The sequence below is a fragment of the Petromyzon marinus genome, chromosome 16, assembly GCF_048934315.1.
Source record: "Petromyzon marinus isolate PM22_M1 ecotype Great Lakes invasive population chromosome 16, UKy_Petmar_22M1.pri1.0, whole genome shotgun sequence".
Classification (NCBI taxonomy): domain Eukaryota; kingdom Metazoa; phylum Chordata; class Hyperoartia; order Petromyzontiformes; family Petromyzontidae; genus Petromyzon; species Petromyzon marinus.
In genome coordinates, this window is record NC_133682.1 from 7,192,167 (window position 1) to 7,218,615 (window position 26,449).

General features: G+C 48.3%; 1 protein-coding gene across 6 annotated transcripts in view; it reads left to right on the forward strand.

Annotated features, from left to right (window-relative positions):
• The window catches only part of NBEA (neurobeachin), a 288,718-nt gene that overhangs the window by 24,689 nt on the left and 237,580 nt on the right, over positions 1–26,449 (forward strand). For 4 of the 6 annotated variants that reach the window (XM_076067457.1, XM_076067460.1, XM_076067458.1 and 1 more), the window contains exons 10-26: positions 483–616; positions 2,344–2,452; positions 7,834–7,986; positions 8,558–8,822; positions 9,683–9,762; positions 11,381–11,443; positions 13,443–13,540; positions 14,349–14,441; positions 15,095–15,203; positions 16,859–16,940; positions 17,468–17,591; positions 19,326–19,518; positions 20,143–21,585; positions 22,309–22,625; positions 23,586–23,739; positions 24,105–24,288; positions 26,264–26,361. In XM_076067457.1, the coding sequence (XP_075923572.1) occupies positions 483–616; positions 2,344–2,452; positions 7,834–7,986; positions 8,558–8,822; positions 9,683–9,762; positions 11,381–11,443; positions 13,443–13,540; positions 14,349–14,441; positions 15,095–15,203; positions 16,859–16,940; positions 17,468–17,591; positions 19,326–19,518; positions 20,143–21,585; positions 22,309–22,625; positions 23,586–23,739; positions 24,105–24,288; positions 26,264–26,361 (3,699 nt within the window). The remainder of the gene's footprint in view (positions 1–482; positions 617–2,343; positions 2,453–7,833; positions 7,987–8,557; positions 8,823–9,682; positions 9,763–11,380; positions 11,444–13,442; positions 13,541–14,348; positions 14,442–15,094; positions 15,204–16,858; positions 16,941–17,467; positions 17,592–19,325; positions 19,519–20,142; positions 21,586–22,308; positions 22,626–23,585; positions 23,740–24,104; positions 24,289–26,263; positions 26,362–26,449) is intronic. The other 2 variants (XM_076067461.1, XM_076067462.1) reach the window with 1 other exon arrangement.

Here is a 26,449-nt window from a genome sequence, read left to right on the forward strand (position 1 = left end):
TGCCGCTGTCCAGACAATGCATTCCTGAAGGGCGTTAATGAGGCGTAACGCCTGCTGTGACGTGGCTCGGAGGAATATGCCATTGTGAGCTGGTGACGTAATAAAAGTCCTGCTTTTTTTTACAATAATCAACGGCACCTCCCACACTGTCTACTCCCTTACTTTAGTTCTTCTCCTACCTTCTCCCCAGATATAAGTACACGCACCCCGCTCGTGGTCCCCACTCGCTGGGGCAGTGAGCCCAATCTCCTCCCTCCTCGAAATTCTGGAGCTTGTGGTTTGGGACTTCTTTCTGGGGAGTTGCGGTTCATGCCGTGTATCGGGCACCGACTGAAATATTATAGAAACGTTTTGGGTAGGCCTTCCTCTAGCAGATGATCGCAATGAAATAATGATGACCATGTTCCTGTGTGTGATGTTGTCGCTGATGATGTTGATAATTCGGAAAATTAATAACGATGATGTTCCCGTGTGTGCCGTAGTGCGTGAAAGCGGTGGTGACGAACCCGATCCACAGCGCCATGCACTCCATCGGCGGTGTTCAGGTTCTCTTCCCGCTCTTCGGGCAGCTCGACTACCTGGAGCACAACAGTGAGGAGATGAACACCTCTGTCTGGTGAGAGCTGACCGCCGCGGAAATCGCTCATGCAACCGGGCGTGCTGGTGCGTGCACCTGCGCTCCGGCGGTTTGGGGGTAAGGATAGGGGGATCATGCCAGTGGCGGCACTTTTGAGTGGGCAGCTGGTGCAACCGCACCGAGACCAACGCCTCTGGCTACAAATATTGGAGAAATTGGACAGGGTCGGGGGTGGGGGGGCCCTCACTTCATTCTTTGTCCCAGGGCCCATTCCAAACACGATCACACAGATTTGTGAAACTCCCAAACCCACTTGTTTGTAAAGTGGCCACAGGCTATGGCAGTTCAGCAAATGGGTTGTGAACTCCTGTGCGATGACCATTCGAGTGGTTATTCCTTCGTATACATCAACTCTGTCTGGGTACGCAGGCTCTCTCTTACACGCAAAACACTTCTGAATGGAACTGGTCAAACATCCCCCAAAGCTTTGCTCAAAAATAGAACTGAGACTTGGTGAGACTTTCCTGAATAAACACATTTCTTATTTACAGCAATGTGCATTGCTGTAAATGAGTTAATGTGGGAGATCCTCTGTTTATAGTTCTTTCTGGCTTGTGTAAAAATACATACTTGAAAATGACATGCTAGGTCAGACATGGGCAAAGTACGGCCCCTGGGCCGTATACGGCCCGTTGGGCTTTTTAATCCGGTCCGCCGAACTTGTCCAAATATTATTTTTATTAAATTAAATTTTACCTTTCTCCTGTAATGCCCCCATTTCCCAATTAGATGGCGCACTTTGACCGGGAGCTACGACATGTTTTTGTATTGTTCATGTTCGTACAATTTGTTAAATTGCCTTGCAAATAAATGCTTTGCTACCTGTTAAAGGCCAAATCCTTTCATGTAATGATTTTTACATGTCATTTATATTAGTTCACACAAACACTCCATCCATCTGTTCCTGGCCCGGCCCCTCTGTCAAATTTTAGAACCCATTGTGGCCCGCGAGTCCAAAAATTTGCCCACCCCTGTGCTAGGTCATGATGATAATAATAATTATAGTGAAAAGTGATCACATTGTCATTTATTTTGTGATTTATTTATCCTTTTACTTGAAAGTGGCGAGCGTCAATTGAGATAGATATCCATTGTGAACAATGTCTGCTCAATATTGAGGGCTCAACTCGACATGCGCTATGAGAATATGTATAAATGTTCCAATGTTTTCTTCATGCAAATGAAAGCGGAGAAACGAAATTAAGAAAACATTACTGTCACGAATCTAATTTATCGCACCATATACAAAATGTTTTGTCAGTAAGGGCTCTTACATTAAGTTTATTTTAGCATATCACAGTTGAGGGCTTTGCCTAAGATGACGTTTTTATTTGATTAGTTTTTTTTTATAATGGTAATTGATTCCAACACTTGGGCCTTTTATTATTATTTACACAGATGATATCTCAAATGTGATTATATCTCAAGGCAACAGAACTATGCCCACTGTTTCTGTACACGAGTGCCTAAACGCAGCCACATGCGGTCTCTCTATAAACCCACATTGTGTTGTTAACACTCACTCGGAGATTCAGACTTGCATACAAACCAATAAATGCACACAGTGACCAATCGATTCTGAGAGCCATAGACTCGCACACAGACCTACGACTGGCTGCACTCTCCACAAAATAGATGGAGACGTGGTCGCATTTCCACGCTGTTTAAATCCACATTGTGCTGCATTCGTATCTCCCGCTGTGCAGTGGCACCTTGCTGGCCTTCCTGCTGGACTTACTTAAGAGCTCCGTCATCATGCAGGAGCAGATGGTGTCCAGCAAGGGCTTTCTGCTCATCGGTGCTCATCTGGAGAAGGTAACCATGCTGCCGGGCGTTGGCACTGGCTGGTGGGAGGGGGGGGGGGGGTGGGCTCGTGCTGGGATGGGTTTAGCCCTCCGTTGTGTTTTCGGGTTGTGCCGCGCGTTGTGCTGCTCGAAACCCTTTCCTCGTTCCAAACACAACCGCAAGTCGCTGACTGGGTCCCGTTCACCGCCGGATCTCGGAACGCGCGAGTGGTTTAGCGTTAGTTTTATTTAGAGGGGCATAGCGCCGCTGATTTTGAAGATAATTGTACCCACCGCAGAGAACCGTAGCGACACGACCGCACTCTACGATAGTTAGCGCCAAACTGTGCTACATGCCCTCCCGTTCCGATGACGTGCAAATTGGAAGTAAAACTGACGGCGTACACATACGTCATTGGAATAGGAAAGAGTTAATGTTTGACGTTTTGCTCCACGGAGAGCAAAACATCAGACATCATTCCTGAAGGCTCTCACAGCACATGGAGGGATACGTCAGAAATGATGTCGCACAGCACGCGATACAACCCAAAAATGCATCGGAGAGCTACAGTGAGGGAAAAAAGCATTTGATCCCCTGCTGATTTTGTACGTTTACCCACTGACAAAGAGAGAGACAGAATAACAACAAGAAAATCCAGAAAAATGCATGTCAAAAATGTTATGAATTAATTTGCATTTTAATGAGGGAAATCAGTATTTGACCCCCTCTCAAACAGAAAGATTTCTGGCTCCCAGGTGTCTTTTATACAGGTAACGAGCTGAGATTAGGAGCACACTCTTAAAGGGAGTGCTCCTAATCTCAGTTTGTTACCTGTATAAAAGACACCTGTCCACAGAAGCAATCAATCAATCAGATTCCAAACTCTCCACCATGGCCAAGACCAAAGAGCTCTCCAAGGATGTCAGGGACAAGATTGTAGACCTACACAAGGCTGGAATGGGCTACAAGACCATTGCCAAGCAGCTTGGTGAGAAGGTGACAACAGTTGGTGCGATTATTTGCAAATGGAAGAAACACAAAATAACTGTCAATCTCCCTCGGCCTGGGGCTCCATGCAAGATCTCACCTCGTGGAGTTGCAATGATCATGCGAACGGTGAGGAATCAGCCCAGAACTACACGGGAGGATCTTGTCAATGATCTCAAGGCAGCTGGGACCATAGTCACCAAGAAAACAATTGGTAACACACTACGCCGTGAAGGACTGAAATCCTGCAGCGCCCGCAAGGTCCCTCTGCTCAAGAAAGCACATATACATGCCCGTCTGAAGTTTGCCAATGAACATCTGAATGATTCAGAGGACAACTGGGTGAAAGTGTTGTGGTCAGATGAGACCAAAATGGAGTTCTTTGGCATCAACTCAACTCGCCGTGTTTGGAGGAGGAGGAATGCTGCCTATGACCCCAAGAACACCATCCCCACCCTCAAACATGGAGGAGGAAACATTATGCTTTGGGGGTGTTTTTCTGCTAAGGGGACAGGACAACTGCACCGCATCAAAGGGACGATGGACGGGGCCATGTACCGTCAAATCTTGGGTGAGAACCTCCTTCCCTCAGCCAGGGCATTGAAAATGGGTCGTGGATGGGTATTCCAGCATGACAGTAACCCAAAACACATGGCCAAGGCTACAAAGGAGTGGCTCAAGAAGAAGCACATTAAGGTCCTGGAGTGGCCTAGCCAGTCTCCAGACCTTAATCCTATAGAAAATCTGTGGAGGGAGCTGAAGGTTCGAGTTACCAAACGTCAGCCTCGAAATCTTAATGACTTGGAGAAGATCTGCAAAGAGGAGTGGGACAAAATCCCTCCTGAGATGTGTGCAAACCTGGTGGCCAACTACAAGAAACGTCTGATCTCTGTGATTGCCAACAAGGGTTTTGCCACCAAGTACTAAGTCATGTTTTGCAGAGGGGTCAAATACTTATTTCCCTCATTAAAATGCAAATCAATTTATAACATTTCGATTTAAAGCTTTCGTGACTGCAAGGATTAATCTTCTTTGGGTCTTTCGGTAAAGTCACGTAGAATGAGAATAAAATAATAAAATAGCACAATAAAATTCTCACGATGTTTCGGCCACAACGCAAGCGGCCGTCTTTAGGTGAAAGGAACAGACCTGTGCTATTTTATTATTTTATTCTCATTCTACGTGACTTTACCAAAAGAACCAAAGAAGAATTTTGAACATTTTTGACATGCGTTTTTCTGGATTTTTTTGTTGGTATTCTGTCTCTCACTGTTCAAATAAACCTACCATTAAAATTATAGACTGATCATTTCTTTGTCAGTGGGCAAACATACAAAATCAGCAGGGGATCAAATACTTTTTTCCCTCACTGTATACACCACAACCGCAAAATTATGTGCAGTAATAGGGGATGGATTTGTTTAGGGCCAAGGCATTGCCCCAAGAAAATATGCCGAATTAGTGGCTTGTGCGTTCTTGACTCCTCACAATCATAGTTTGTTTCCTTATGTTTGAATATTTAGTTTTTTATCCACTTGTATTGCAGATGTTCTCTCGGTGTTGTGACGAGATCAAAATTCATTCCGATGTCTCACAGAGCAGGCACAGCCCTACACATGAGAGAGTGACTCACAGAAGCAGACATCATGGAACTATTTCCGATATCACTTGATATGATCTTTGGTTCACACTTGGGTTATTTTTTTTCATTGGAACTTTTGGCATGAAAATAATGTCATGAATGAATTAATGTTTATATCCAAAACATAATTACAAATTAAGGTTATTTCATAAACTATGATATAGAGAATGTAATATTCCCATCTAGTAGCTGATTAGTGCAGCTTCAATGCTTGAGTGATGGATAAATAATGTCGTAAGCCATTTCAAAGTGCTAGGCCACTGATGACCATGGGTCATATCAAATGAAATCACAGGCCTTGTGATTCCCCACTGCTGTGTTTAGAGAATGAAACATTTAAAGTACATACATTTAAAATCATTAAACTGCTTTGGCCTAATATGTTTTGCTGATGCGTGTTGACGCTGATGGAGACACCTTTGTAATGAACGTTACAGGTTTATTAATTTAGTCCCTAACAGAGTGGGCGATCTTTAAGCCCAGCATCCTCCTCCATTAAGGGTATCGAAATTGAAACCTGAAAATGTCACATCCCGTGTCACCTAATTTTTTAAGCAGATGTCCACCGTGGGCGTCTCCGCACCGGGTCTTAATTAAATTACACAAAGGGAGAGAAATTGCACGAGAGGGGAAGGTGGCGGGTGGCACCGTTCCTTCGCTTTGCCATCTGCCACCTCGCGGAGCGTACGGAATGTTCCGTCCGTCGGCAGACTCGCATCGCCGCGCGTTCAGAGGCGCGCGCCTGTGACTCTTGCGCGCGTCATTTGGCGGTTCCAACCGCGGCGCTGCATGCGACCACGACTCATGATTGATTAATTCATTCATTGACAGGCAGTCGGCAATGCTTTCATGTCGGAATAAAACCGCACCTTCCGATTAGCACAGTTGTTTTCATACGGTACAAAAGAAGTTCAACATGCGTACATACATACATCCTCTACTCTGTGGGTGGCCACGTGTAGCGGCACTTATCTCTAATCTACGGACTTGGGGGAGGGTAGATAAATGTGTGGTCGGTGGCAGTGCCACAAGTTGGTCTTTGTCGTGTAGATACAGTGTGGATTTGCATAGCATCAAATGTGGCCGCATCTCAAGACACTGCGCTGAAACAAGGGGCCTAAGTATTCTGTTAGAGTCAGTCGGCCACGGAGAAGAGACAAAGGCATTGAGCCGTGGTGTTAAACCTGGGTACGGAGTCAACATGGTGGATGGATGGGGCAGGGAGCTCCAGGAAGTGGCAAAAGAGGAATGAGCATTGTCCGTAGGTTTCTCTGCATATACTGTGTTTTTTTTTCTTGCACGCCAACAATTTACACCTCTAACTGGGGTTATTTATCCCAAGCAGGAGTCTTTTTCGCTGTAGTCCACAGGCTCGGCAATATTGTTGAAGTTTAATGCACTACAAGCATGTTGCAACCCCATAGACAAACAAATGTGTTATCTCTTTGGTACATAGGTTAGCTGTGTGTTCCGGGCTGTCTGACACAAGGTTCAAGCCTTATTAATGATAATCTTAAAACTAAATTCTGCGAGGCATGCTCTAAGTGATGCCACTGAATTGATGTTTTGTTACAAAAATAACTCGAGTAATGCCACATTAACATCACCAGAGTGTGCACAACTTGGATTTTTCATTCCAGTTTTTCATTAAAGGAAAGTTCAAAAATCATATTAAACAGCGCAGCACACTCTGCATAGGTGAATACGTACAAAATTAGAGCTGTTTGATTTGATATTTGCTTGGCATTTTGCCTTTTAATGAAGATCATATATTGTTTTTGAAATAGGACAGAATAGATTATTAAGAAAGCAACCTCTGAATATAAAAAAAAATCAGCAAATTTATGCCAATCTTGTCTCGGCTTAATATCATAGATCAAGGAATAGGAATAGGTTTTACCCTTTCAACTGGCACAAAAACTGACACCTTTATTCAAGGCATCATGTTTGCAAATCATAGATTTAAATCATAGATCAAATCATCCATTTGGAACCCTTGCAGAGCAGCGCAGTCCTTCATGCTCGAGAGCGGTCCACGGAAGAAAATATTGAAGCTACCTCTGCGATCCCTTTTTCTTCAAGTGACATCTGATCCACACAGTAGGGAACAGCACTTTACAACCATCCTGCCATTGAAAGAAATGTTCATCGGATGACAGTCAAACCATTTTTTTTTATATTCTCGCAGCTGGAATTTAGCCAATTTAAGTGCAAAACTAAATGTAATGTCACGGGAGTATTCTTCAGCAGTCATTGGTGACTGGCTGAGACTGTCACCTCACTAAGAATGAAAGCCTGGTTTATTCACCGTCAGCTGAAGCCTGCAATCAAACCTAGGATCTCTGCAGTCTCACCCCTAAGCCACCAGTCCAGCTCCATAATGTGAATTTTAAAGACAGCTGTGGAGTCATTTGGAGTGACCTCATTTGGAAAGACCCCACAGCTCCAATTAGCACGGTTGGCTACGTACGGTGCGCACCTCCGATTAGCGCGGTCGGCTACGTATGGTGCGAAAGACGTTGGACATGCATACTTTCCTGGAAGATTAGCCCATTATACGCCACGATGTGTCACATCAGCTTCTGGATTGAAACTAAAAGGCGCACGCGCTGGATTAGGTTGCGATTCTGTGTCTTTGAGAACCTGTGTATGATCACGGCGATCATCTAGTTTTCAAAACTGCGACGAGTTCTCTTATGAGTGACATGCCTCCTCATCCTTGCCGCGCGCTGAGACCACTCCTCTGTCCATCTCTCTCTCTCCTTCGTGCGTTGTCTTTCAGGCATCGACACAGCACTTGACACTCAGCGTGGTTGGGCACCTTCTGGGTTTCACCAAGTACCTGGAGAGCATTCCCAACGGAGCGCCGCTCCTCAAGCAACTCTGCGATTACATCCTCTTCAACCCCGCCATCTGGGTGCACGTCGACGCCAATGTATGCTTGCTGTCCACGATTATTTGCATCCTCTCGGGCCTGGCCTATGAACTTAAACTAAACTATTTTTTATTTTACCAGTTAAGGCACCAACTGAGCTATATAGCTCTTTTTCAGAAGCGTCCTGACCACAAATCATAGCCCAGCTAAGTGGCTTATCATGTGGAAATTTATAGCAGCCAAATATTCGAAAAGCATGTTTCTAAATGCGGAGGGAAAAACCCGGAGGATCCAGAGAAAAATCCACGCGACCACGGGGAGAACATGCAAACTCCAAATATACAGGCGTCAGGGTCGTGATCGAACCCACGACCTCCTGTATACCGGGCGAGGTGTTTAATATCTTGCGATTCCTATTAGGGGCTGTACACCCCTGATGTGCATGGTGTAGCCAGCAGCTTTCCCGATCTTCTAATCGACGAATATAGTAACTCCCGCTTAGGCTCGAGACAGCTGCCATGAAAAATGGGTTTACAAAGGCTTTTGCTTGAGCATGCAAAGCATAACTTCGTTATTTTTGTTTTATTTCGGCTTCCAGTGCTGAAGCGTCCTTGTCATTTGCCCGCTGCAGGTACAGCAGACCCTGTACACCTACCTGGCCAATGAGTTCGTAAAGAAGACGCGCATCTTCAATGCGGTGCGCCGCATTGGCACGGCGATCCAGGTGCTGCACACGCTCAAGCACTACTACTGGTTGGTGAACCCCATGGACCGCAGCGGCACGGTGCCCCGCGGACTCGGTGAGAAATCCTCGTTGTCGTCGTCATCAGCCATGATCAATCCACTGCTGGATCAAGGCCTCCCCAAGTCATCGCTGTCTCGCCTGAGCCTGCGATGTAATAACCTCCGCCACCACCAGCATCTCATTTATAGACTTAACAACAAATAAATGATGCACAGTGCTTTGTTGGTATAATGCTCGATGAAGGCCTCTCTGTGCCTGTTCATTTATGGGGGGTTTTTTGACCATACTTCACCACGCTGGGAAGTCGCGGGTTGGTGAAGGCGGGTGGCCAGGAACGGTCCGGATGGTACTCGCCACCGATGTTAGCTGTGGCCGGGAAATGAACTCGGGTCACCAGGTTCATAGTGCAGTGCACAAACCACTGCGCCACTTCTAAATAAAATACACCTGGCTGAAATTAAAAAAATTCCGGCCATGGTAACTAAGTGGTGGTGGGACAGTGGCATCCTAACCTCGGTGACGCTATGTATGTATGTATTATTTTGTTAATCAGTGGTGGGGCCGGGGGGGAGAATGACAACAAACAACAACAAATTAAACACAAAAAGCAATTCCACAGAAATGAGTTTTCAATATCGATTTAAAAGTGCATAGCTCCAGTGGCTTCCTATTATCGGAGAAACGCGCGATGCAGTGACTGGGGGTCCAAGTGTTTGATGTTGTGGGTCAGCGTGTTGTTGTTGTGGGTCCATGCATTATTGTTGTGGGTCCATGACAATGTTTGTGGGGTCTACCTGTTGTTGTGGGTCCACGTGTTTTGTTGTTGTTGTCGGTCCACGTGTTGTTATTGTGGGTCCACAACAATATTGTGGGTTCACATGTTATTGTGGGTCCACGACAATGTTGTGGGTTCCCGTGTTGTTGTTGTTGTGGGTCCACGTGTGGTTGTTGTTGTGGGTCCACGTGTTGTTGGCATCGCTGGTGTGATGGTGTCGTGGTGTGATGCTGCAGACGGACCCAGGCCCAGTCGCGACGACATGGCCTCTCTCCGTGCCTACCTCCTGCTCTTTCTCAAACAGCTCATTCTCAAGGTGACCTGCAATACCTGCACTTTCATTCAGGGAAAGCCTCGTTCGAAACCCTTTACCACAACAATATTAATTGGATACATCTTGTTAAACTCAACCATCTCTAAACACTCATTATTTGACTAAAACCATCTTAATTTATAGAGGAATCGCAAAGCTTGGGAAATTGTTTGCGCCAGCTCACTACCTGGGCTGCCTTATGGCTTGGTTCCTCAGCGATTGCGAAAATAAGTTTTTGCATGACCGACGACGTGATATATAAAACTAAACATTATTGTTCTTTTTTGACCAAAACATAAAAAGATTACGTCATTGAGGTTGAAGGACTGATACTCTGTAGCCATTATACGTGAAGCAACACAAATTGGTTTGGTGCACCCGATTTTTGAAAGGTGATTTGCACTGCATTATGGACTACAGTAACTGGGTATTCATTAACTCTTGATGCATATTTTAACACGGGACCCGAACCGGCAAAGCATTCGGTTCAACTAAACTGATGAAAACGCAGAAGAAGAAAAAAAAACTCGCGCTAGGAGAGAGAGCTTAAAACCGTGCATCACCGACACGTCATTTCTCTAGGAATCGGTGTCTCAAATTCCATCCTTGCACTATCCTCCAACCCCACACACAACCTGAGTGTGGACAACAAGCGCGCATCGTAACAACTGCAAGCCAGATATTTCTAGGATACTACTTCACATTGGTCATTTATAATGTGACTTGCACACTACACTAATGACTGTAATGGGGTCCCGGGATAGACAGTTATGAAAAAAACAAGAGAAAACAGCCACAACCAACCGGTTTTTTTCTCCTGGCTCTGTCGTACACCGGCGGTGGGTGTAGTTGTCCGGCATAGACATCGCCGCTACTCCCATGGCAGGGCTTTTACAGGACTCACGTCAGGTCAAGTTGACCTCGGAGTGGGGGGGGGGGGCTCTCAGACTCTGTGAGCATAGCAAGTCAAGTTGACCTCAAGTGAGAAGAAAAACAGCACTTTTAAAGACGATGTCATACGCATGCGTCAATAACGCTGTTGCCTTGAAAAGGAAAAATACGTAACAGGTGAATTTTTGGGCTTATAGCCCTTCTTCATAGCACAGAGCACGCGTGCTATGAAGAAGGGCCATTGCCCAAAACTTTATCCGTTGTATATTTTTCCTTGTCAGGCCACAGTGTTATTGACGAATGTGTCAGGTTTTGTTGCTCGTTATTTGTGCTTGTGCACCACTGCCCATTGCAGCGTCACAAAATAATGCTGTCGAAGTGAGAGGGTGAAGTCAAATGTGAGATTGTGTCCGTGGATGGGAAGCTTTGTGAACCGGTCGTTACCCACAAGGCATCTTTGCCCCGCTGGACGGGAGGTGATGGGTGGGGCTTGGTGACATCATCGGCATCATCAGCCACGTCACAATGGGCGTGGCTTGTCGAGGGATTCCGGCCTATAGGAGGCATGATGTGGATTGAGGGATCCAGGATGGGTTCAGATATTAATTGCCACTTATCTTAGCCACGACCAGGAATCACGTTCTACGATGCTGATTACACGTTGATGCCTTGATGTTGTTGTGTATGTCTGGCTTACTTTAATTCCTGGACTGCTGCTTTCATTTCACAGGAAGGAGGGCTCAAACCGGATGAGCTCCAAAGCATCTTAAATTACCTGCTCACTGTTCACGAAGTAAGCAACTGTACGCACTCCCTTCACTTTCTTTGTCCCTCGCGTCGCTATTTTCACACTGTTTTGACGTGACCACGATTACACGTACAGCACCTTTATCAGTCCACTGCTGGGACGAGTGCTTCCTACATCACGTGGGTCATTTGACCATACTTGACCACGCTGGTCCAGCGTGCTTTAGTGGGAGGGATAAGGAATCCAGGACCGGCGGTTCAGATATCGCTCTCCACAGATGTTAGCTGTGGCCGGGAATTGAACTCCAGTAGCCAGGTTAACGGTGCAGTACACTATAACCACTGGGCCACCACTCCATTGACCTGTTTTTGAAGGGGAGGTGGTGTAGGCCAAGAAGCATAGAAGTACAGCGCAACGATTGAACATTACTACATTGCTTTCTGCTTCCCACAGTGTATTCCCCAACAATCTAAATTCATTTTTTTTTAAGTTGCCGTGAAGAAAAACATCAACAAAAAAATCTAAATTGTTTAATAATGAAACTAATTTTTAAAACTCATTTCCTGCATGTCCTGCAGATATATTTTTGGCACAGCGTGCATCTAATAAGTGAAGGCCTGTGTGCAAAGCTTTAGTTTGATGGGCAGAATGTTTTTGATGTTTGTTTTATAAGTTCTAACCTAATCATGTAAGTTCGTATTTAATAACAAAGCAAATCCTACGCCCAAATGCCGTGCTGTTGATTAATGTGCTTCAGACAAAAAGGCATTGGCAATAATTGAGGAGACACGTACACATCCTGGATGGTTGAGATAATCTGCTTGCCATTTAGGAACCTAAAAAAAAGATAACTTTATGATATTATTTTAACTGTTTATAGTCATTCGATGTAATTTCTCTTAAAAAAATACAATGATGCGGCTGTGAATGACGGCATTGATATATTAACAAGTATGAATGGTTATGAAAACACAAGTCGAATAATGGGTGAAATGAATGATTATTTACAAACATTTGGTTCCCAGAATTTTCATGTGACTGTCTAATTAAACATGACTGAAATCCGGATTGTAATTTAAATTACATATTTATGCAGTATATCTGCCGTTGACCAAATTACTCAGAATGCACACGATATCACCAGATCTCAGAAGATAAAACCCTTTCGAGCCTGCATAGTGCTTGGATAGGTGACCACAGCGCAAACAGGTTGTAGGTTGTAGTGGGGCTATGAGGTGGTTAGCAATCGGTGGTGCGGCAAAATTCATCGTTGTACTGTGCCGCTTCCCTGGTAATGTTTGCCACCTTGGCCAACCGGCATTGGCCAGCGTGGTGAACAACTCCCCGTGTCCCACGCGGCATGGGTAGGCCCTCGTCCAGCAGTGGATTGACAAGAGTTTATGCAAACGAGGTCGAAGTTACTACAACAACAAAAACAATACTTTGACCCAGTAATTTGCCTCATCTCTCCTGGTGCTGGGGGACTCCATGTCAATTCCAAATCGTGAAAGGGGATGGACGTATTCTGTTTGTCTGAGGTGCGTGTGGGGGCATGGCAGCCACTGAATCTCTCCGGGCCTTGTACAGACTGGTGAGCGGTGTGATGGTCAGGTGACGATGGTGAGATCTCACGAGTGTCGTGCGAGGGTCACGTCGCCACGTCCGTCGGGACTGGCTGCCAACTTTACTGGACGTCTGTGAAAAAGAGCTTTATAGCTCATCGGATTCCTCCAGGAAATCTACATTTTCTGACTCTGTTTCACACTTAACTTTTTGCGTTTAGTTTGTTGTCCTTCACCCGCACCTCTGATTAGCACGCTCGGCTACGTACGGCGCGAAAGAAGTTCAACGTACTTACGAACACGTTGCTTTTTATGTCTAGTTTGTTGTCCGTCCCCCGCACCTCCAATTAGCACGGTTGCCTCGCGTACAGTGCGAAAGAAATTCAACATACGTAACATGTACATGCATACGTACACCGAGTGTGCGAGCGTTGAGTGTCTGCGCCATGCTGGAGGAAATCGGGCGCCGTCTGTGCTCGCAGGACGACAACCTGTACGACGTGCTGCAGCTGCTGGTCGCGCTCATGTCGGAGAGCCCCTCCTCCGTCATCCCCGCCTTCGACCAGCGCTCCGGCATACGGTGCGCCTCGGCAAACACACGCTTTCGCCGAACGCGACGGAGTGCTCTCGAACCTGGCCAACCGAGAGTTAGATTCCCGACCGCGGCTAACATCGGTAGCGAGTGATATCTGGGCACCCTCTGCCATTAACCCGCGCCGACCAGCATGGTTGAAGCGGGGTTCACACAACCCCATGACTGACACGGTGTAGGGGAGGCCTTCATCCAGCAGATGATTGACACGGGGCGAAATTTTTTAATTCATTATTATTCAAGCTACTAAGTAGCAGACCAGTCTCTACAACAACATAACCTAACAAAAATAAATCTGCATCCCAGCAGCTCTTACAGCGAATGCCACACGCCTGTCTGTTGGCTTCATTTACTGGCCACGTTTACACCATGGCTGGCTGGGTCTAATTCACGATACTGGAAATTCTTCGTACGTGCACTGCCCCCTTGGGCTGGAATTGCAGTATTTGTACGCCATCGAATTAGCGCTACAAACGCAGGTGCGTCTCAAACCATGGGCCTCACGACCTCGCACGGTACATCTCTCCGTGATTACCAACTTATCCGGTGCATGCAGTGCGCAGTGGCCCATTTTTCTTTATGAATAACACATTGTTTTATCCCGAAAAGGCTCAATGCTGCGGGGCTGCAAGGACTGGAGTTAGGAAACACCATTCCTAATGCATTTGAGTGAGAATGCCTGCTCTTGGTTGCCCGAACGGCGACACGTGTGGAAGTCTAGCATTCTCATCATCCAGCAGCGGAGAGACCGTGGCTGACAGCATTTGCGCTCCGTGTCCGTTTTGCCCGCGAGCAGGGTGGCGTTCAAGTTGCTGGCGTCGCGGAGCGAGCACATCCGCGTGCAGGCCCTCAAGGTGCTCAGCTACTTCCTGAAGCACCTGAGCTCCAAGTAAACCTCCCACGACCGTCACCCCCCCCCCCCTCCGTGCACGCAGTCCCATAGTCTGCCACTCAGCCAGGCAGTCCACACGTGTGTGTGTGTGTGTTTCTGTGTGTGTGTGTGCGAGAACACATTTGGGGAGCGGTAGTGTAGTCGCGGTGTAGCACGCCGTGCTACGAACCCGGTGACCCGCGTTTAATTCCCGCTCATGACCAACACCCAGTTACGATTATTTGGCCCGGTCCTGGGCCTCCCCTAGGTCGACTCGGCTTGAAATGAGCACGTGGCACGATGTGTAAATATCGCCACGAGGAAGACAAAGGCAGCTGGGCGTGGTGCTGGCCACCCACCCCCTCGTGTGCCGTTCTGGCCTTCGTAGGTGCTCGCTAACAGCACGTGGCCAAACAGTCTGTTAAGGCTAATCCAGGGATTTTTGTATTTGCAAGCATGTGTGTGTTTGGGTGTGCGCAAGCAATGTGTCGGCGTCTGTGAGTGCGTCTCTGCGCGTGTTTGTGCGTGCATGTCCTTTCCACGCGTGCGTGTGCACGTCTCGTGTTTGTTGCCGGCCTTCAGAGATGCTCGCGAACAGCACTCACTCGGGCCCCAAATGTCTGTTAAAGGCTATACGGTTTATCTCTGTCTTTGTGTGTGTGTGTGTACAGGCGCAAGGCTGAATTGATGGTTGCGCCCAGCCTCTTCAGCTTGCTGGGAGAGAGGCTCATGCTGCACACCAACGTGCTCTCCATGACCACGTACAACGTCCTCTTTGAGGTGCCCATCGCTTCTGCACTAATGAAAAATGGCCCCGCCTTGCTTTTCACCACTTGCTAACTTAGATTAAACGCGTTTATGCGTTAGCTCTGTCCATCTGCCTGCTTGTAAACCACACAATTTATTTGTTTTACCAGTTAACTCCCAGTAAGTCATATAGCTCTTTTTCAGAAGCGACCTGGCCACAAATGATAACTCAACGAAGTGGTGGATTATTCTAGATTTGAAGTTTTCGTGACTGCAATGATCCATACTCTTTGGTTCTTTCGGCAAAGTCACGTAGGTAAAAATAAAAAATCAAGTTAATCAAATCACGACGTTTCGGAGGCTACACAAGCTTCCGTCATCAGGTGTAACTAGCCCAGCAACATTACTGTAAAGAGAGCTATTTGTAATAAGAACTTATTATATCGGGTAAGAGGAGGGGGGAGGGAGGAGCCAACAGAGGACGGATGCAGGATGGGGTGCTAGTTACACCTGATGACGGAAGCTTGTGTTGCCTCCGAAACGTCGTGATTTGATTAACTTTATTTGTTATTTTTACCTACGTGACTTTACCGAAAGAACCAAAGAGTATGGCGGCTTATTGTGTGGAAATTCGTAGCAGCCAAATACTATAAACGCACGTTGATTCTAAATGTGGAGGGGAAGAACCAGATGACCCGGGGAAAAATCCATGCGACTACACGGAGAGAGACACGCAAACTCCAAATATCTAGGCGTTGGGGTTGGGATCGAATCCACGACCTCCATATCAGACGAGGGAGGTAACATCTCACCACTTGTAAAGAGGGGAGCACGATAGATCTCTTAAAGATGATCCAACATGAACTAATGTTTAGTCGAAGAATATGTTGCAATTGGGAACTCATCCTATTGAAAACCGGCCACATTGATGAAAGCATTGCCCAAAACTTGTCAAAAAAGATTATTTGTAAATAATCACACATGTCTTGCCCCCTTACACACATACCAATGGATTTCATACTGCTAATTAAATACTTGTATGTGCGGTGTGTTGTGCGTGGTGTGTGTTGTGTGCGGTGTGTTGTGCGTGGTGTGTGTTGTGCGTTGTGTGTGTTGTGCGTGGTGTGTGTGCGTGTGGTGTGTGTTGTGCGTGGTGTGTGGTGTGCGTGGTGTGTGTTGTGCGTGGTGTGGTGTTGTGCGTGGTGTGGTGTTGTGCGTGGTGTGTGGTGTGCGGTGTGTTGTGCGTGGTGTGTGGTGTGCGTGGTGTGTGTTGTGCGTGGTGTGTTGTGCGTGGTGTGTTGTGCGTGGTGTGTGTTGTGCGTTGTGTGTGTTGTGCGTGGTGTGTGTGCGTGTGGTGTGTGTTGTACGTGGTGTGCGTGGTGTGTGTGCGTGTGGTGTGTTGTGCGTGGTGTGTGGTGTGCGTGGTGTGGTGTTGTGCATGGTGTTGTGCGTGTTGTGCGTGGTGTGTGTTGTGTGTGTTGTGCGTTGTGTGTGTGTTATGCGTTGTGGTGTGTGTTGTGTGTGTGTGTTATGTGTGGCGTGTTGTGTGTGTTGTGGTGCGTGTTGTGTGTGTTGTGGTGCGTTTTGTGTGCGTGGTGCGATGTGTAGATGACGGAGAATGTCTGCACCCATACTACTAATTAAATAATTGTGTGTGTGGTGTGTGTTGTGCGTGGTGCGATGTGTAGATGTTGACGGAGAATGTCTGCACCCAAGTGATTCATAAGCAGCATCCAGACGCTGACTCCTCTGTCAAGATTCAGAATCCCCGTGAGTTGTCATCCTGGTTATGGTGGTGGTGGCGGTTATGGTGGTGGTGGTTATGGTGGTGGTGGTGGCATGCTTCTTTGCAAACTTATCAGTTTTTGGTTCCATTTCCTTATCTTCCAGTGACTGTTAAGATTATACGAATAATAAACAATGGCTTTCAAATTTTAATTATTACGAATTAAATTGAAAAGTATCCATTATGATTTAAATAGATTTTCTGGCAATGTGCATACTTGGATTTACACCACTGCTGAAAGTTAGAGCTTTTCCTCCAATGTTGGTTCCGCTAATAATGGCTCTTGCTGGTGCTGATGATACACAATCACGATGACTATGATGATGATGACAGTGATCATGCCGACGATGATTATGATGATGGTGACTGACAGTGATGTTGATGACCATGACGATGACGAGAAAAACTATGATCATAGTGACGATATAAATAACCACGGCGATTATGTTGAAGATGACGACGATGTCAATGACGGTTTGAAAATCGGCCGTCGCTCTGTGGCCCCCTGCAGTGATTCTCAAGGTGGTGGCCACTCTCCTGCGGTCCGCGCCCGCCACCATCGAAACAATGGAGGTGAAGCGTGTCTTTCTGTCCGACATGATCCGACTCTTCAACAACAACCGCGAGAACCGCAGGTGAGCGTTTCCTCCGGGCCCCCCCCCCCCCCCGGCGGAGAGAGGTCGGGAATGCCCACGCCTTGCCACCTCGCGGGGAAGGCAAAGGGGGCAAACCGCAGCGCCACTCGTCATTCGCGTGGCTGAGGCAGAGGGATCTTGGACTCGCGCAAGCGCGCACACACCGGAGTAACGAGAAGTTACTTTGAGTTTTTATTTTACCAGGAAAGGCCCCACTGAGCTGTATACAGTAAAACCTTGGATTGCGAGCATAATTCGTTCCGGAAACGTGTTTGTAATCCAAAGCACACTCGTTTATCAAAGCACTCGTATATCAGTTGTGATCACGTGACGCTCGGCAGACAAAGCGTATACGTACTACTCGTATTGCAAGACCCTCGCTCGTTTATCAAATTAATATTTATTAAAAAAAATTGCTCGTCTTGCAAAACACCCGCAGACCAAGTTACTCGCAATCCAAGGTTTTACTGTAGTTCTTTTTCAGATGCGACCTGGTCACAACTAACTCAACGAAGTGGCTTATCACGTGGATGGACATTTTACCAATCAACGGTGTCTCGTGTAATTTAGACGCAAATGACCATTTAATTGAGATGTGAAAATTAGCTACAGGTTAGCGTATGTGATGAAATTTCGTACTGAAATTACATGTGACTTGAATACTGTATGTACGCTGAACTTCTTTTGCACCGTACATAGCCAACTGTGCTAATCGGAGGTGCGGGGGAAGGGCAACAAATTAAACACAAAAAGCAGTTCTAAAGAAATTACTTTTCAATCTAGATTATTTAAAAGTGCTTAACTCCAGTGGCTTCCTAATATCGGAAGGAATAGCATTCCAGACGGCCGCAGAAACGCTTCTGAAAGTGCGCGATGCAGTGACCGTATATGTTCGACGGTTATCCCAAAGCCTCCGCTGCGAGGATGACCGGAGCTTGCTTTTGATGATTTATGCTCCGCGATGAGACAGCTAGGTATTGTGGTTCATTTGTGGCAAAGCACTCATGTGTGTAATGACCGCAACCTTATGATGTATCCGTTGGGCAACCGTAAGCTGCAACAACACGCCCTCCCAGTCTCTGTCTGTTGTTTAACGGTGCGCACATGTGCCATGTGTGTAACCCTAGCCCTGATGTTGTACAACTTCACCTCTTCTTCATCGAGCGCCCACCCGCGTTAAAAGCACGCGGAGCTGTAACGACGCTAAGTGGGACCTCGTGTGGACGAGCGAAATCGGGCCACGACCCCTGGCCGTGTGAGATTACATTTTTGACACGTGTGGAGTGATCGCCGGGGGCCTGTGTAAAAAAAAAAAAAATCGTTTTAGAAACGGTGTATATTTCTTGTTTGGCCATGCAGATCAAAAACGTGGGCACTGATGAAAGCAAATTTAATAAAAAGATGAACAGGTCCACAAAGAAGGCATGGGGAGATGCAAGCTTGCAGCAGTTTGCGCGTTCTCACTTCGAACCCGGCAACCTAGGTTCGATTCCTGCTCACGGCCAACATCGGTGTTGGTTGTTTTAACTGGTCATGGGCCTTCTCGAGGTCGACGTGGCCTAAAATGACTACCTTGTGTAGTGTGTAAACATCGCCACTGGAGAGGCAAAAGCGGTCAGCCATGGTACTCGCCACCCTCCCTCTCGTGTACCGTGCCGACTTGCATAGTGCTCGCTGACAAGCACTTGCCCCAACAGTCTGTTAAGGCTATACGGGGGATCTTTGCCTTTGCAGGAGCCTGTTGCAGTGCTCTGTGTGGCAGGAGTGGATGTTCTCCCTCGCGTACTTCTCTCCCCGCTCCACGGAGGAGCGCAAGATCACGGAGATGGTTTTCACCCTCTTCCGCATCCTGCTGTACCACGCGGTCAAGTACGAGTGGGGCGGCTGGCGCGTCTGGGTCGACACGCTGTCCATCGCGCACTTCAAGGTGACGAGTCTGACCCCTGGCACATCTTTCGCATGCTTTTTAGCAAGCGCTTGCAGTCAACTCTCAATTATCCGTGGATCAAACATGGTCATTTGTGCTTGTTTATACGTACACATTAACATGCATGTGTACATGTACAGTCCGTTTGTCAGTCCACTGCTGGATAAGGGCCTCTTAAAGCTGTGTTGGCATTGAGGGTCATTTTATCTTCTCAATTCTGCTTGTCATTGTGGGTTGCTTAAGGTGGGGGGGGGAGGGCAGGGGGAACACAACATCAGTGGATTTTTCTGCACTGCCCTCTACTGCCAACTATGCTTTTTACACATTTAATGCATGGTGGTCACCCCTCCAGGCTCAGCCCTGCTTAGTGTCCCAAGGGTGACCAGATTGGGCATGTTCCGGGTGATTTGGCTGTAGGCTTTGTTTCCTACATGCGCGCTGGTTGGATTATTAGGTGCTTCTCACTCGGTAGAAGTCAGTGTTTGGATGACCGCAAATTTGAAAACTTGATTGCAAATTTACTTCAATGGGGAAACACATGGCAATTGTGTCGAGTTCTGAGACTCGGTAAGGCTTTCTTGGCTCAACAAACGTAACAGGAGTATTGATCTGCCTGTGCTACAGGTGTCGTTCGAGGCGCACAAGGAGCGGCTGGCTCAGATGTACGCGGATTTCCAGCGGCGGGAGCAGGAGAACGGTGGCCGGGCAGAGGCGGCCGCGGGCACCGTGAGCACCGTGTCCGGCCTCTCGGACGGGGCCGGCCTCGCCAAAATCACCGAGCTGCCCGGGGAGGACGCCGCCGATCCGTACGAGGGATTCCCGTTGAGCTCGCAAGGCGCCGACAAAGCGAAGAGGGGTAGCCTGCTGAGGGAGGTGGCCCAGATGGGGCAAGCGGCGGCGCCGCCGCTGGAGGGCGGACCTCCTCACAGCTCTGCGGACGATGCTGGGACGATGGCCCAAGACGCAGCAGAGGCTGAGGGCACGGAGGAAGGAGGGGCGGAGTTGGACGAAGGAGAAAATAAAGCGGAGGAAGGCGAGACTAAAGTAGAAACAGTAGAGGCTGAAACAGAAGAAGAAGATACGGCCAAAGCAGAAGGAGAAGTTAAGGCTAAAGCAGAAGATGCAGAAGCTACGGCAGCCGAAGGAGAGACGGAAATAGAAGGGGAGCATAAGGTAAAAGAACAAGAGACTGAAGTTGATGAAGAAGAAATTACAGCAGAAGCAGAGACCACAGCAGAAGAAGAAGTGTCTATAATGGAGACTGAAGAAGAGGTTGAAGTAGAAGTCGAGGCTAAAGCAGAAGAGGGCAATGAAGATGGCGATAGTCAAGAAGGGGCCTCGGAAGAGGCTGAAACTTCGGAAGGAGGCGACGTCCAGAGAGAGGACGAAGACTCGGCAGAGACCGCAGCGATGGAAGGCGCCAAGCGGACGGAAGGGGCTGAAGCCGCGGCACCGGGAGACCATGACGACGGGCCCGCGGGGGACGCCGCGATCGGTGGAGGGGAGGAGGAGGCGGCGGAAGGGAAGGCAGCGATTGTGCAATCCGCAACGCCCACGAACGAAGCTTCGGGGGGAGGAATGGTGGACGACGATGAGCAGACCTCGGAGGTTTCAAAGGAAGCCTCGGTGTCCTTCACCGACGCGTCGGCCGACGGCGAAAGGGAATTTGCGCAGGCGGCGGAGCTGCTCGTGGGCGAGGTGTGCCGCACCGCCGTGTCCGTGATCAGCAGCGAGGCGGCGGAGAAACGCGGTGACGGGGAGCCTCGGGCAAGCGACCAAACGGACTGCGCCGCCGCCGCCGCCGACAGACCGAGCGAATGCCAGCAGCCCAGCGCCGGAGACGACGGCGCGAAAGATGACGGCGCGGGAGACGGCGGCGGTGGCACCGAGGAGAAATCCAAAGCAGAGAAGCCTCGCGGTGATGATGATGATGGTGGTGGTGCTGTCACCGCGCAGACCTCCACACTAAGTCCGAGGAGCGAGGCCACGGCAGAGCTCAATGCCAAGACCCTCGTGGAACAGGCCATGGAGCGCGATGTGAACATCCAGATGGCAAAGACCGCTCAGGTGACGACCTTGGCTGATTGATGCTGTTCGCGACAAACTCGACAGAGTGCCACGAATAGTGTTTTACGAGATGGAAGAACAGTGCTGTCTAATCAAGGTTTCATTATCCGTGGTTTGACGCAGGCTTTATAAGTTGTTATCAGTTGTAATAGTTGAGTAAAAACAGTTTGAAATGAGTTCAGCTAAACGGTTGAATGTTTTTTATTTCATTACAGTTTTACATATTGAACAGTTTTTTTTTACAATGCTATCACCTGATATCGCATTTGCTTTGTTTTTATTTTGGAAAAACGTGTTTTTCATATTCGAAATATTAGAAACACCACGGGTATTCGCCACCTACATTATTGGAGCAGGTGCTGTTCGTGGCACCTGGCCAGAACATCGCACACCATGCCCACCTTTGTTACCCCGATGCTGGTACTTATGTATTTTATCAGCTGAGTCAACCTCATGGTTCAAGGTAAAAAAAAATTAACCGAGTGGGAACTAAAAAGGAGTGACCTGGTAACCCAGGACGGTTGCAGAATACATTTGCCGCTCTCGTTAGTGTTTCTAACACGAGTGTGCCATGAAGCGCCGCGATACTTAAACAAATCTCGCGTCTTTTTCGGTGTGCTTCGGCTGTTGAGATGCAGTCGCACGTAGATGGTGTACAAATTCAAATCGCATTTGTCGATTTTTTTAATGGTTTTTATCTCCCGCATTTCCTCTCTCCACCAGAGTGCGCCGACGCCGCAGCAGGAGGGCCAACCCGGCGTCGTCCTCAACTTCCGCCCCTCCACGCCGCCCATTTCCACCACCGCCAGCACCACCGCCAGCGCCGCCGCCGCCGCCGCTGCCGCCGCCGCCGCAGATGACGCTCGCGAGAAGACGGCGGGCGCCCAGCAGGGCGGCGCGGCGAGGCGCGACGGCCTCATGAATGCGGGGACTCAGGCCGCCACCTTCCGCATCCCCGACTTCCAGTGGTCGGGCGTGCACCAGCGTCTCCTCGCCGACATTCTCTTCGCCCTCGAGTCCGACATTCACATCTGGAGGAGGTGACGAAGGCCCCCCCCTCGCGTTTGTTGTCCTTCCTCGCGCACCTCCGATTGGCACGGTTGGCTACGTACGGTGTCGAAAGAAGTTTAACATACGTACGCACATACGACGATGACGATCGCCATTTGGTGCGCCCAGAGTCAGATTTCAGAGGGTGGAAATGGTTTATCTACCAACATTGCTCGTGTACACTTACTAGTTAGAACTACAAGTGCACAGTCGTACACTGTGTATGCTTCCGCATACATAAAGAGTTACAAATATGCACGCATACTATTCAAGCGCTTACATCACGCACACCAATCGGGTGCCTCGGTGGCGAGATGTTAACTCCTTCGCCTGGTATGCAAGAGGCCGTGGGAGCGATGCTGACCCTGCCGCCTCGAGTTTGCATGTTCTTCCTGGGGTCGTGTGGAATTTTTCTCTGGGACCTCCGGTTTTTCCCTCCGCGTTTCAAGTATTTGGCGGCTATGAATTTCCACATGATGAGCCTTTTTTTTTTTTTTGCTATCATTTGTGGCCAGGTCACTTCTGAAAAAAAAGCTGTTAAGCTTGGTGGGCCGTACCTGGTAAAATCGCATGCAAAATATACGAATTAAAGATTATTGATTGGCCTGCGCACTATTCGGTGATTCTGTCATGAGCGTAAGCAGTGATGTTGATCGACAAGTCCAACGTGTGTGTCGGGGTAGTGCTCTTGATGGGATGTATTCACCCGAATATGAGAGCGTCAGCCAGCCGCGAACAGCGCCTACCAGCCACTTCAAACGTGACCAAAAGAGTCTTTAACGTCCACAGTGCAACGAGAAGGCGCTTGGCATTGAGGATGCTTTTAGCATCATTTTGCGTTTCTTCAATGGCCTCTTACAATACATTGCATCGCCAGGGGGTGTGCCGTTGACTGGAGCGGTGTGGCTAACCCGCGCCGGTGTGTTCTCGAATCTCCCCGCGTTGCGCAGCCACACCACTAAGCTGCTGATGGACTTTGTGAACAGCAGCGAGAACTACGTGTTCGTGCACAACATGCTGCAGATCACCTCGCACCTGGTGGACAACCTCATCATGGTGGGCGGGGGCCTGCTGCCCATGCTGCAAGCCGTTACATCGCCCCCGGTATGATACCACCCATCCACCCGAACCCCGTCCCCCTATCCACCAATGCATTCATGGGCAGCTACGGTGGAATTTGACCCATCGGCCGCTTGTGAACTGACCCAGCGGCATTCGTTCCACCACGGCACGCTGTACCATGCCATGACACGCTGCTACAGTCATGCTGTGCCGTGCCGCTCTGCACCGTGAATGGTGCTATGTGCTTCGACCCGTGCCAGCCGTGACCCGTGTCACGCCATAACCCGTGCCACGCCGTGACCCGTGCCACGCCGTGACCCATGCCAGACGTGACCCGTGCCACGCCGTGACCCGTGCCAGACGTGACTCATGCCACGCCGTGACCACTGCTGCTCGCTTCGTTGCAGGACGTTGACCTGGGTGCGAGCCAGCACGTGGATAGCCTGCCCAGCGAAATTGCGCTCAACTTCCTGCACCGGCTGCTGAACCTGGTAGATGCGCTGGTCTTCGCCAGCTCCCTCAACTTCAGCGAGGTCGAGTCCGAGAAGAACATGAAGGCGGGCGGCCTCCTGCGCCAGTGTCTGCGGCTGGGTAAGCTGCCAGCGCGTTCACACGCGCCTGCACTGACAAAGATGCTCCGTATAGCCTTTACCAGGCTGTTGGGGCAAGTGCTGTTAGCGAGCACCTGTGAAGGCTTGCACAGTGCACAAGGGGATGGTGTGGCCAGCACCACGCCAGTGACGGTTTTTACACACAACATATATACGTGCAGTTCTTTTTTTACTTGCGACTGATTTTTTTAAAATGTATTAGCTTGTTCTGACTTTTGAGATGCTTTGAAGACTAGTTTTCAGCATAATTCTTCATGCTAAAAACTAGCATAAATAAGAACTAGGCTCAAAGATTCAGCATCTCTCTTGTAGAACCGAGTCTTCCCTTATGTCCCTAACACGAGACTCGCAGCAATTCACCTCCTCCCACACCGCCCCTCCCCCCTCCAATTTAGTTCAAGATAAGACTCCACCATTACTATGCAATGCACTTTATCGTCTCTGCCATTCGTCTCGTCTGTTCGTCGCATTCGGCGAAAGGTGGTAACATTGCCGTCTAACGTGCGTGGATGAGAAACAATAGCTGCTCACGCGCATAGTTAGATGCAAGCATCTTGAGCTTCAGAATTGGTGTTGATAGATCATTCGAGGCGTTCACCAGTGGCTCTATCGCCCCCCCCACTGGCCACTCGTCGTTTCTGAGCGTGGAGCCGGGGAAGGAGCAGTGGTTCATGCGTTGTGAACCAAACGATCTGGGTTCGATTCCCGGGTAAGGATAACGTCGGTTGCAAATGATATCTGAGCCAATCCCGATACCTTTCGATTTAAAGATTTCGTGACTGCAAGGATTCATCTTCTTTGGTTCTTTCGGTAAAGGCACGTAAAATGAGAATAAAATAATAAATTGATAAAATAAAATAACACAATAATATTCTCACGACAAGGCCGCTTGTGTTGTGGCCGAAACGTCGTGAGAATATTATTGTGTTATTTTATTTTATCAATTTATTATTTTATTCTCATTCTACGTGACTTTACCGAAAGAACCAAAGAAGATGAATCCCGATACCTGACACCCCCACTCCTCCACCTCCCCTTCACCAACCCACACTGACAAGAGTGGAGAAGCATGGTCAAACAACGCTCAAGACCAACACGCAACGAGGAGGGCCGTCATCCAGCAGTGGATTGACAATGAGCTGTGAATATAGAGCACAGCCATATGTGTGGCTTTATGAACAATTAATATATATTTTTTAATACAGCACATTTGTTTTTTGTTCTGATTTTCATTTGTTTTACTTTTGTCATTTTGGTGACACGGGTCACTTATTGCAAATGAGGCCGTCCTGGCCTCTTGAATTCTCGCCAGGCTAAACAAAACCAACTCGAAACGTCGCGTAGTGTTTGGAGTTTTGGCTGCTGCAGCGTTCAACATTTGTTAAACTTTTAGTTGGTTTAGTTGAATGGATTCTTAAAATGTATTTATAATATAATTATTTTATATGCCGAGTGGCTGCTGCTGATGTGTCCTGTACAGCGCTTTGAGATCCTTGATGAAAAGCGCTATATACATGGAATTATAATTATTATTTGTGTTGCTTTGGGGCCTGGTGCACTGATTTTGGCGTACATTTAATTAATTCTAGAGATGTAGTTAATCGTTAGTATAATTATAAAGCGACTTAATTGGGCATAGGATGTCAATTAGGACTAATTCAGAAAGTAAAAATGTGTTAAGGGAAAAATGCTCTTGAAGTACCATACTGAAATCGACTGTGTGATGATTATCTGAACCGGTCCTGGGCCTCTTCTAGATCGACTCGGCCTCAAATGAGTAGCTGGTGTGGTGTGTAAACATCGCCACTAGAGAGACAAAGGGGGCCGGGCATGGCGCTGGCCACCCACCTCCTCGTATGCCGTGCCAGCTTTCATAGGGGCTCACTAACAGCACTTTCCCCAACAATCCGTTAAGGCTATATGGGGCATCTTTGTGCGTGCGTGCGTACTCGCAGTGTGCTGCGTGGCCCTGCGCAACTGCGTGGAGTCCCAGGAGCAGCAGCGATCCCGAGCAGAGAGCGGGAGCGAGAGCTCGACATCATCCACCGCCAAGGTGAGGCTCCGCAGGTCGTCGCCGTCGCCCGACTTCATCAGACGTTATCCATCTACTGCTGCATGAAGGACTCCGCCGTGCGGTTGCC